Below are 10,298 nucleotides of genomic sequence, written 5' to 3'. Positions count from 1 at the left end.
ATTGAGAGGTATGGACTCCAGAGAGAGATATCATTTTGCCCCTGTACAAATAATCAGTAAGACCTCATCTGGAATATGCAGTTCAGTTTTGGGCACCGGTTCTCAAAAAGGATATTGGGAAACTGGAGAAAGTGCAGAGAAGGGCAACCAAACTGATAAGAGGCGTGGAGGAGCTCAGTTATGAGGAAAGATTAGAGCAATTGAATCTATTCCCACTCTTGAGAAGGAGATTAAGGGGGAATATGAGCAACATGTACAAATACATAAGTGGTCCATATAGTGAACTTGGTGTTGCGTTATTCACTTTAAGGTCATCACAGAGCACCCTTTCCGTCTCGAGGAAAAAATATTTAATCTCCAAATATGGAAAGGTTTCTTCACAGCACGAGATGTGAAAATGTGGAATAAACTCCTTCCAGAGGTGGATCTGGCAAGTTTAGTAGACTGCTTTACAAAAAAGGCCTGGATTTTTTCCTAAAATGTACAGAATATAACTGGAGTTGATCCAGGGAACATCCGATTGCCTCTCGGGGGATCAGGAAGGAATTCTTTTTCCCCTGCTGTAGCAAACTGGAGAATCCTTTCCTGGGTTTTTTTTTGCCTTCCTCTGGATCAACTGTGGGTGAATGATTGTGTATACGGGATTGTATTTATTTTTTTGGTTGAACTAGATGGACTTGTGTCTTTTTCAACCTATGTAAATATGTATGTGTGTTGTATTAAGCAGCTCACACTGTTTCTTGAGTTGTGGTAACATGTTTTTAACAATGTGACCACAATGCACTGATGGTAATGGACCCTTACTGTACACGGGCAGAGGGAGATTGTAGAACAAATCAGGATTCATCCTGGAGTATAGCTTTAAAGCAAAGTTCACTTGGTCAAAATAAGCACTTCAAAACAAGCCCTCATTCACCTCTATAGGTATTGTGGAGAAATGGGTCTTTGAGTTCGTAACAGAAGCAGTGAAATCTTAGTTATTTTCCCATTACTTTTTATTGTAGCAAAATCATGGCAGCCTGGAGAAAGAAACCAGACTTTAGGGTCTGTTGTGATCTTTGAGGAATAATTACTTTACAGTTCAATCAGCTAGTGTCAGGGATAGAATGTTTAAGACCTTATGCACACAGGACTTTTTTTTTTTTTTTACTCTTAGAAGCCAGCAACGTTTTTGCAGAAAAAATGCCTGATGCTTATACAAGCTTTTACAGGCATCAAGCTCTTGGGCGTTAATTCACTTCATTGGTCAGAATAAATACTATATTCTGACCATTGAAATTAATTAATGCTCAAGCACTAGTATTTAGCCATGTTTAGCAGCTTTTTTCTGTCCAAACTCTGCTTCTCCTGGATGCACTGGCAATATATTTTTTTTCTGCCTCTAAAACCTTCTGCCAAATGCTGCTAAAAGCCTGTGTCTGCATAGACACATAAGCTAACATAGAGCCAACAGAGGGGCGTTTGGTGTTTTGTTTTTTTCCCTGCCTCTAAACACCCATAGAAGCAGCTGTAAAAACGTCTAGCATGCATGAGGCCTTAAGCTCTTTCATTGTCCAAAGTCTGAGCACAGGTGCACTTTAAGGACTGGTCAACACCTTTGTCAGGGAACTTGTGAACAGGTACTGGAAAGATGCACAGTTGTGGACAAGTAGGCAGGCATGTACTTTTTTCTAGATGTAAAGGTGGCCACACACAAACTAGCATTCATTACGATAAAAAATCAAATTTAATAAGAATTGTAAACCACAGGTCCTGCTTTCTAGTGAAACTTGGTGAGATTTCAATTCATTTTGACACCGGCAAGTCAAGGTTAAATGTTGCATTGTTCAATAGTTTAATTGGTTGCTTGTTTGCGATTGCTTTTACTTTGATTCGTCAAAGTTTGATGTGCATGGTCACCTTTAGAGACTCTGTGGCAAGATTACATTGGGTTTGAGTTTTAGACAGTGGTAAGACATTCATATTTGTATATCTGGGGCACACAAGAAGACACATTCATAGAATTTTTTTTTTCTTTGGGAAGATAGTCCTGCATAATCTCAAATTGTACACTATCCATGCCATTCTTTAATTCATAATGGTGTGTGCAAATGTGAATTTCGAAAGTACAAAAAAAAAAATTAAGGTAAAACAGGACTGGTTGTTATGGGCATTATACATTGAAGAAAGCAAACCATGTTAGCCATTGTTATTGACACAAGCCGTATGTAAGATCCTATTAAAATAGCAATTTACAAAAAAAAATAAAAATACAGAAGCCCCCCTCCTTCAGAAAAATACATTTCTGAAATTAGATCTCGGTGCTCTGAAAGCTTGCAGATTTGGGATTATTTAAGCATAGTTTTTACACATTTACATTTTCACTGCTTATGGTAACAACAGCACAGGCCCTTCTTTAATGTTTCATACATTATATCAGTCCATTGTATTTAGATTTCTCTAGACTGACAATCTTTACAGAATTCTTTAAAGCCCAACTTCTACAAAAACTTAATATATTCATGGTGCTTAAAATACAAATTATGCAGTCTTATGGCTTTTCTTTTTTATACAGATTCTATAATCTAAGTACCTGTTGCAAAGTCTTGACAGGAGACTGCAGAGAGGACCACTACACACTCTGTGTAGAAGCAGTGATAGACCCCCTCCTGAGCCAAAAGGTAAAGCCAAGCAATCAGAAGTATGCGCTTTGCTCACTGAGCCTCGGTTCACACTGACGAGGTGCAGAACTCACAGCGATTCCTGTGCACCGCATCACAAATCGCACTCTGTTCATGTGAAACGTCACAGTTATCAATGTTAACTTGACACCCCAAAAATGGTTCTCAAAATGTAGTGCGATTGGCAGAATCAGATCGCATGGGTGTTGGAACCCATGCGACACGATTCCAGCACGACAAATAATTGCATGCAATTTGAACTGGAATGCAGGGCAAATCCTGTGCAAATCACATGCGGTTCCCTGCACCGCACTAGTGTGAACCTAGGTTTAAGAGCTCAAGCCCTGATTCAGCAAGGGGTATGCAATACTGTTTAGAGAGCGGCAGTCCTTTCAACTTCCTGTCTGGCCATAGACTTTCCAACAGGTGCTTTAAAGCCATAAAAAAAAAAAAAAAGAGACTCTGCAGAATTCTAATATTTTAGCACCCACAGTCTACCTATTTTTTGTGGAAGGTACATTTGGGCTGTAAAATATAAGTAGCTTTTGATAAGATTATTCAAAGTGCTTTGAAACAAATACGAGCTGAAAACAGGAAAAAAAGGAATTTATTTCTGGTTCTCAGAAGTTATTAAATGTACATTTTATGATGTACCTATTGTTTAACTATTCCAGCTTTTTTCCAACATTTTTCATACTTTTTGTTTTTTTATTTTGCTTTTTTAACTTTAGTGTACAAAAAGTGGGTTTATATTGCAGAGTCTTTGTGACTGCTAAATTAACCCCATTTCTGCTAGAGGGAAAATACAGCATATATATTAGCAATCCCCCCCAGCTGTAAAGGGGTCATTGGGAAAATACCCATACCCTTTCCTCATGTAACCACTTCAAATTTGCCCACAACCCTGTGCCCGCCCACATTTCCCACCCTTTAGAAAAAAAACGAAAAAAGAAAAAAACGAAAAAAAAAATAAAAAAAAGTAAAAAAAGAAATGAAAAAACTAAAAAGGTGTCCAACTACATTTATCTAGCATTGCATTATAACTCACAAACGCGCGGTGTTAAAAAGAATAAAATAAATCACATGTAGGTAGTTTTGTTTTTTTTTTCTTTCGTGTTAAAACTAAGCAAGAAATATGAAAGACATAAAATAGAAATCAGCAACCTATTTCCATGCTAAACGGGTGTGATCTCTGCAACAGGACAATTTTTTTCATATTTTTTTATCTCCTTTTAGTAATAAACATTATTAAACCCAGGACAATTTTTGGCTGTTTCATGTCTTTTTTTTTTTATCTTGTGTCTTTGTTTTCTTCAGAATATACAAGAACATCCAGCATCAAATGTTTATCTCAAATATAACAATCGACGATACACAAGTTATGTGAAACCGCGGTGAATGTTAATAAAGCTGAGCACTTCCCTCTGTGTCCGTCTTTCCTCTGTGCGAGCACATGCGGATTTTTGGTATCAAACGTTGATTTGGGACACCGCATGTGGGTGTCTTTGGAGATCTGCCAGACAGTGAGATTATTCAATGACATAATGATGTCCGATAAATGCAACACTGTATGGTGCTATTTTTTCAACTAAATCTGAACTCATGAGATGGAAAAAAAAAAAAAAATCTATAAAAAAGTGAGTTGCAGGTGACCAATCTTAGTGGAGCTGGAGCTGTCATGAAGAACTGTGATCTGGACGGAAACAGAACTGATCTGGAAATAGCGCACGCTTTTCTTGCAGAGATACTTGATGCTAAAGTGGGAAAAGGCATGTGTAGCATTGTTATGAAGCAGCATGGTGACATTCCAGAACATGGTGTGGAGTAAACGTCAAGGCCTGATACAACACCGGTGGTTTACTTTGAGCCATGTTAGAGAAGTCTTTAGAAAAATGTAGCAGTCCAATTGTGTAGGCAGTTACAGTGGACGGAGCTGTGACTTGGTGGCAAGGACTATAGAAATCTGTACTGATGTCTTAGCTATGCTGAGCTTCTTGTAGGACAAACCAATGTCTGGAGAACACAACCATCCATACCCAAACTCGAAATGGGTCTGCAGATACAAGGAAAATTCACCAGCAGTAGATCCAGGAACCGTCAAGCCTGGTAAAGTTTCAGTGTCCTTCAAGCATTCCCTCATGATGGTCTACCTATCGAGCACAAGATTGTTTCTCAGGGCTACTTGCAGAGGAGCAAACAGGTTTCCTTCAGCAGAGAAGACACCAGGCAAATGTAAATGGATATTGTGTAGAAAATCAGAGATCAATGGTATAGCAATATCCATGGCTCAGTCCCATGATTCAGTGGGAGAAGGACTGCAGTAGGAAGCAAAGTTAAACTAAGATGTTCACAAGATGCATTTTTGGCCCTTAGCTACATCTTAATTGTATATGAGGGGTGCAGTAATAAGCCAAATGAAAAATCAAAACAGCACAGTCTTTATAAATATCACATTTTTAGACATACTAGCTCTTTTAAATATGACCGTTTCTGTACACAGCTACAGCCATATTTAAATTAGTTCTTTATTTAGTATTGATTGATATGTATTGGTAGCAATCTGCTACTCACATGAAACTATTCCTAGAATGTGGAAAATCAATTATGGGTGTGGGCTATATAAAAGTGAATCACTGACATAAATCTAGTCATGAAAGGAGGAGTGATGGTGATTAAAAAAATGGAGGGGTGGGGAGCTGCCAATGGGTATGCCAAAAGAGGTCATTGTGTTTGCTGCATTCCCACAGTGGCCATCTGGAGTGAGAGGGAAGGGATGGAATCTGGCTTTCAAAAGTGAAAATTCAGGAGCCGGCTGCTCAGTTGGAGGTATCAGAGTGGACACTGCCAGGTCCTTCCGTAGGGGAAGTCACAGACGAAGGAGTGGCTGCATCCTGCCACCCTCCATTAGCCTGCAAAATTAAGCAAAACAATAGTTTAGTCTTGCAACAGGACAGTAAGGCAAGCAAATTTGATTATACAATAGAATTTTCAGAATATATTGTAAAGTGCTTTGTCCATACAGTTTAATGCCAGACTTTTTTTTTCCCCCTCTTGCTTCTAATGTTTTCACTGGGACCAGAAGCCAAGAGAATTCTTCTCAAAAGAAATGGAAAATAAAAACTTGGCAGAGGTACTGACCCTTCTACAGTTATTAAAAAATAGCATTTTCATGATAATTTGAATCAAATTCTGATGGAAGTTCTAACCCTTTTGCACTTTATCTAAAACAAAAATAAACATTTGGCTGGAGCATTATTTTCACAAAATATTATACCAAGAACGCACTAGCAAACTGACAACACTGCAAGGTACCAGAATGGTGGCTGTTGGCTAGCAAGCGCACCTATGGGCTGTTTAGCATCACACAGTTCCAATTGAAAATATCCAGTATTCCTAACACTTGGTTCCCAGGATTTTAAGGGGTCAGCGTGATATCAGGCCATAGATAATATTGCGTTAAGGGGGTTTAGTTCGTTGTAAAAAAAAAAAAAAAAAAAAAAAAAAGCACCTTTACGAAACAATCTTTGCAATTGTAAAAAAAGATACAGATAAGTCCACTTCTCTTAACCTTGTGAGCAAGTCAGGTGTGGTAAAATGCATCGAGGAACGTTGGCTCCCAGGTGGAGATACTGTTGTATGCAGTCACTTTGTTGACAATACATTTGGCAAGAGGAGCCAAGAGTGGCATGTGGCTGATACATTTTTCCATATTTCTGAAGGAGAGTGGCAATGGCCTACAGTGGCCGGAACACAAAATGTGTCCATGTACAGGAGGGGCAAGTCTTGAGATTTGGGCAGGTCTTTCATAAAAATTCAGTCATATACATCCAAACAGAGTTGATCAAAATGCACAAGTTCAGATGCAAATAGCAATATTTGAGAAGAAAACACAACAAACCTGCTTCTTACTCTATGCTTCAAATAGATGAAATATGCTGGGTTCAAAAGGAACACAAAAGCAGGTCAAACACAGCTTCTTAATGGCCATCTACATTACCCCATTGAGAATGACGAGATACTGCAGAAAACACCTGTCTATATGAACCTTAACTTTGGTCACAAAAAACAGAAAGATAAAGTACTTTGCAATGAAAGAAGCAGGTTGTCATACTGATCCTGGATTTGCTACCTAGTATGACAATGATTAGGCCTTGTGACTGCACCTTTAAAAACAGCACCCACATTTCTATCCTGTCCTATTGCATGTTCACAACAGGAAGTTTCAGCTATCAGATATTCTGGTGGGAATAATCACCAACTTAAAAAGTCTTAATTTATAGTACTACGCAGGAGAGAGCAGTGCGTCTTCCTGAACGAAAAGAGGGGGCAAGACTACAAGAACTATAGTTACAGAGCTGTGAATTTGGATGGAAGATTCTGTTGCTGAAGCTCGTGCTTCTTTTTCTTGTTTTCGCTTACCCTGCTTTACTGTAAAAAGCCTGATGTTCACACTAGCCTGTGCTCTGAAAAGTGATTCACGCCACTGTCATACGTTCAGGAGGCAAAGGCCTATTTTTGTTTTCTCTGCAGCTTATAATGAATCTAACGTGCCGCAAATGTGAGCAAAGTGTTTGGCTCGTGGTTGTGGTGTGACACCATTGACTTGAACAGACACATTTTTACAGGTAGTGCTTTCTATCACCTCAGCACTCTGTATTTTACACTTATGGTAGGTCGCTTGGAGACTTAAAATAAAAAAATATTGAATTCATAAATTATGAATGTAACTCACTTCACCAAAAATCAGCTGCTTTCCATATCTCCCATTTTCTGTCTCACTGCCGTCTGCAAGGGCTACAAAATGTTCTAGTTTGCTCTGTAATTCTTTTGCAGCTGTATGAAAAGGTGAGGCCTCTTAATGCTGCACATTTCTTGATTCAAGGACACCGACTGAATTTCTGGATCCACCTCTGTGCAGAACCTGGCAACCTCTTATTTCCCAGCCTATCATTTAGTGGCGGCCACTCTCTATAATCACAGTGGCCTGGCCTTGTCCCCTCCTCTCTTGCGTCCCATCTCTCTCACAACTGTAATTGCCATGTCACAGGATCATCTGTTTCTTTCCCTTTAGCGTCTCTTTAATGCACACAAATGACACTTCATGCTATGTGGGGTCATTGTGAACAAACAAAGAGCACACTAGGGATGCAAGGGATGGAGCGACTAGTCAAAAGCATTGAAAGTTATTATAGGTCATTTATAAATTTAGAAAAAAAATTGTAGATTCCATGGTTTACAGGGTCTGTTTCTCATAAAAGCATCTGGCTTTAGGTATTGAAAGGAACATGCCAAAACAGAAATATGCAAGCTGCCATTGCCGACTTGATCTTGAATTTGCATGCTCCACAGCTTATCAGTAGATTAGTTTCTGATAATCTTCTGGGCACCAAGACAGTAGCCCCACAAGCCAATCAGGATCTATGGGATCATTTAGTGCTGTTACTCCAACACTTAAAATTTGCAAGGTCTACTTGGAAAAAGGTGAGAGCAGAGGGATGGCCTCATGAGTAGGACAATGTCCTTTGTTAGCATGCTGGGGCAGGTTGTGGACCCAGCTGTATTGTTTAACTACTACGTAGAAACTGAGATCACTGCTTTAGCTTTGTCATCTACATGGATCGCAAAACTAGCTTAAAAGGGTAAGTTCACCTTTACAGAAAAATCTGTAAGGTGAACTTACACAGGGCCCCCATCTTGCCCCTCTTAGTCCCACTGATCTGCATGGCTGCGATCGCCCGTTCTGAGCCCCAGTATAGCTGCTTCATGGCTCCCAGGCTTAGAAATCCCTGAAACTAAATCTCCTAAACATACCCCGTCAGGGTAGCGAGGATCCCCTTCTTACGATAATGGTTAGTGGCCGCTATAACCACTAGCAATAATTACTGTCTTCTCCCGGCAGGGACAGCTTCCCCCACCAGGAGCAGACAATTGCTTGGCAGGAGGGATTCCTCTGTCAGCACTGTGTGTTGATGGCGGAATCGTGTAGATTTCTTTCCTACACCCTGTGGTTGCAGGAATGAAATCCGCACCATGTGTGACCATCCTTAATCATCCACATCCAGTATATATTCATCCAACTTTCTATTTATCTTGCTCATGAGGCAGGCATGAGCAAGGATAAGACAGGCTAAGCTTATGCACTATTAATGAGAAGTTTGCCTAGCATACAGTTTGATCAGTTTGCCCCCATGTACTGCCAACTTTAGTCTACCATAATGTTTTTTAAGTGAAAACTATTAGTCAAGCTTAGTCCTAAGTCTATAAAACAGATTTAAACCCAAGAACAACTTTTCATATATCACAGCTTACCAGGTGTCTATACTAAGTATGGTTATTTTTTTCAAGCTGTACATTTTCATAAAGTACAGAAAAATACCTGTTGATCCTGCTAAAAATCCAGTGTGCGTGTTGCTTTCTGTGCACCGAATTCAACACTTACTTGTTCAATTACCTATAACCTGTGAATACTTCCACCTATGTTATGGTGATTAAGAGAGGGGGGCGGTATTTGTAGTGCACATCAGGAGAGCAGTCTAGGCTAACAATGCTGCCCAGAATAATGGGAGGGGAGTTTGGGACTTTAAATAAACCACACGGTCTGTGCCTCCATCCCTGGTGCAGGTACGAAAGAAAGGAAGGAAGGAAGGGATGCTGCCCAGTACAATGATTGAGCATCGTTACCCAAGGACAGGAAATGTGTTACTGGTAGGCTCATCAGTTGGAAATAAAAGGAAAAAAAAAATGAAATCTCTGGACTGGTACTGCAACATATGACTGTTCTTGGGCTTAGATACGCTTGATTACACAAAACGTGTAAGGGTACAGTATGAATTCAGATGGCATAGGACACGCACCATGACGTGCAGTGGGCAGTTAGAAATTACACCTCCTCAGTCTACCTTCATTTAGATGCTGAAAGGATATATTAGACTGGCTGGTATAGAACATTATATTCTTTTCACAATTTAAGGGGGTTTCAGCCATCACATCCATGCATGACAAGATTTCAGCTGGACTTTAAAATGTCTGCGTACGCTCATTAACACATGCAAATATCAATGAAAGGTAAATGAACGCTAATTGCATTTCAAAAGCAAAAAGCTGAGAAACTCATTTTCTAAGGCATTTTTTTTGTAATGATGGTAGTCATTTTATGAAACCTTAGATGTAAATCAGCTACAATCTCAATCAACGTTTAATTAACACGACGTAGCAAATTGCTCATTGAGCAGGCTGCCTCCCAAACTCTAATGGAAAGGGATTTCTGTTACTTTGTACATTTGTCCATGTGTATCACATGTATTGTAAATTAACACAGTTATTCTTTATCTAATGCAAGTGGGGAAAATAATAAAATGATGGTCTACCTATGTAAACATGCGGCTCTCCCCTCCCGCGGCATTGTGTGCATCTTGTGTTATTTCTGTGTTTATGTCAGATCTCCCCCTCCTCCCTCCCTCTGTCACGGCCTTTGGATGGTGGATGGCTGATCTGAGAAATGTATTTGGATTGCTGTCCCAAATCTGCAGCCGCTCTCTCTGTGTCTGTCTTATTGATTTCACTCCATACGACACGGCTTGTCGCTATGAATTTACATGTCATTCCCAGCCGCGAGCACTGCCAGGAATATTTGCTCCT

The 10,298-nt window shown here is 39.7% G+C and overlaps 1 protein-coding gene across 12 annotated transcripts in view; it reads right to left on the bottom strand.

Moving 5' to 3' along the window:
* Window positions 1–3,249: 3,249 nt before the first annotated feature.
* The window catches only part of PBX1 (PBX homeobox 1), a 205,490-nt gene continuing 198,441 nt past the window's right edge, over window positions 3,250–10,298 (bottom strand). For all 12 annotated transcript variants that reach the window (XM_077453035.1, XM_077453038.1, XM_077453028.1 and 9 more), the window contains one exon: window positions 3,250–5,569. In XM_077453035.1, coding sequence (XP_077309161.1) covers window positions 5,477–5,569 — 93 coding nt within the window. In that variant the 3' untranslated portion in view covers window positions 3,250–5,476. The remainder of the gene's footprint in view (window positions 5,570–10,298) is intronic.

The sequence above is a fragment of the Lithobates pipiens genome, unplaced genomic scaffold (genome assembly GCF_037356315.1).
Source record: "Lithobates pipiens isolate NorthernLeopardFrog02 unplaced genomic scaffold, aLitPip1_a1.2 Scaffold_23, whole genome shotgun sequence".
NCBI classification, from domain to species: Eukaryota; Metazoa; Chordata; class Amphibia; order Anura; family Ranidae; genus Lithobates; species Lithobates pipiens.
Note: the sequence above shows the minus strand (reverse complement) of the source record. Positions and strands in the feature narration are given on the sequence as shown.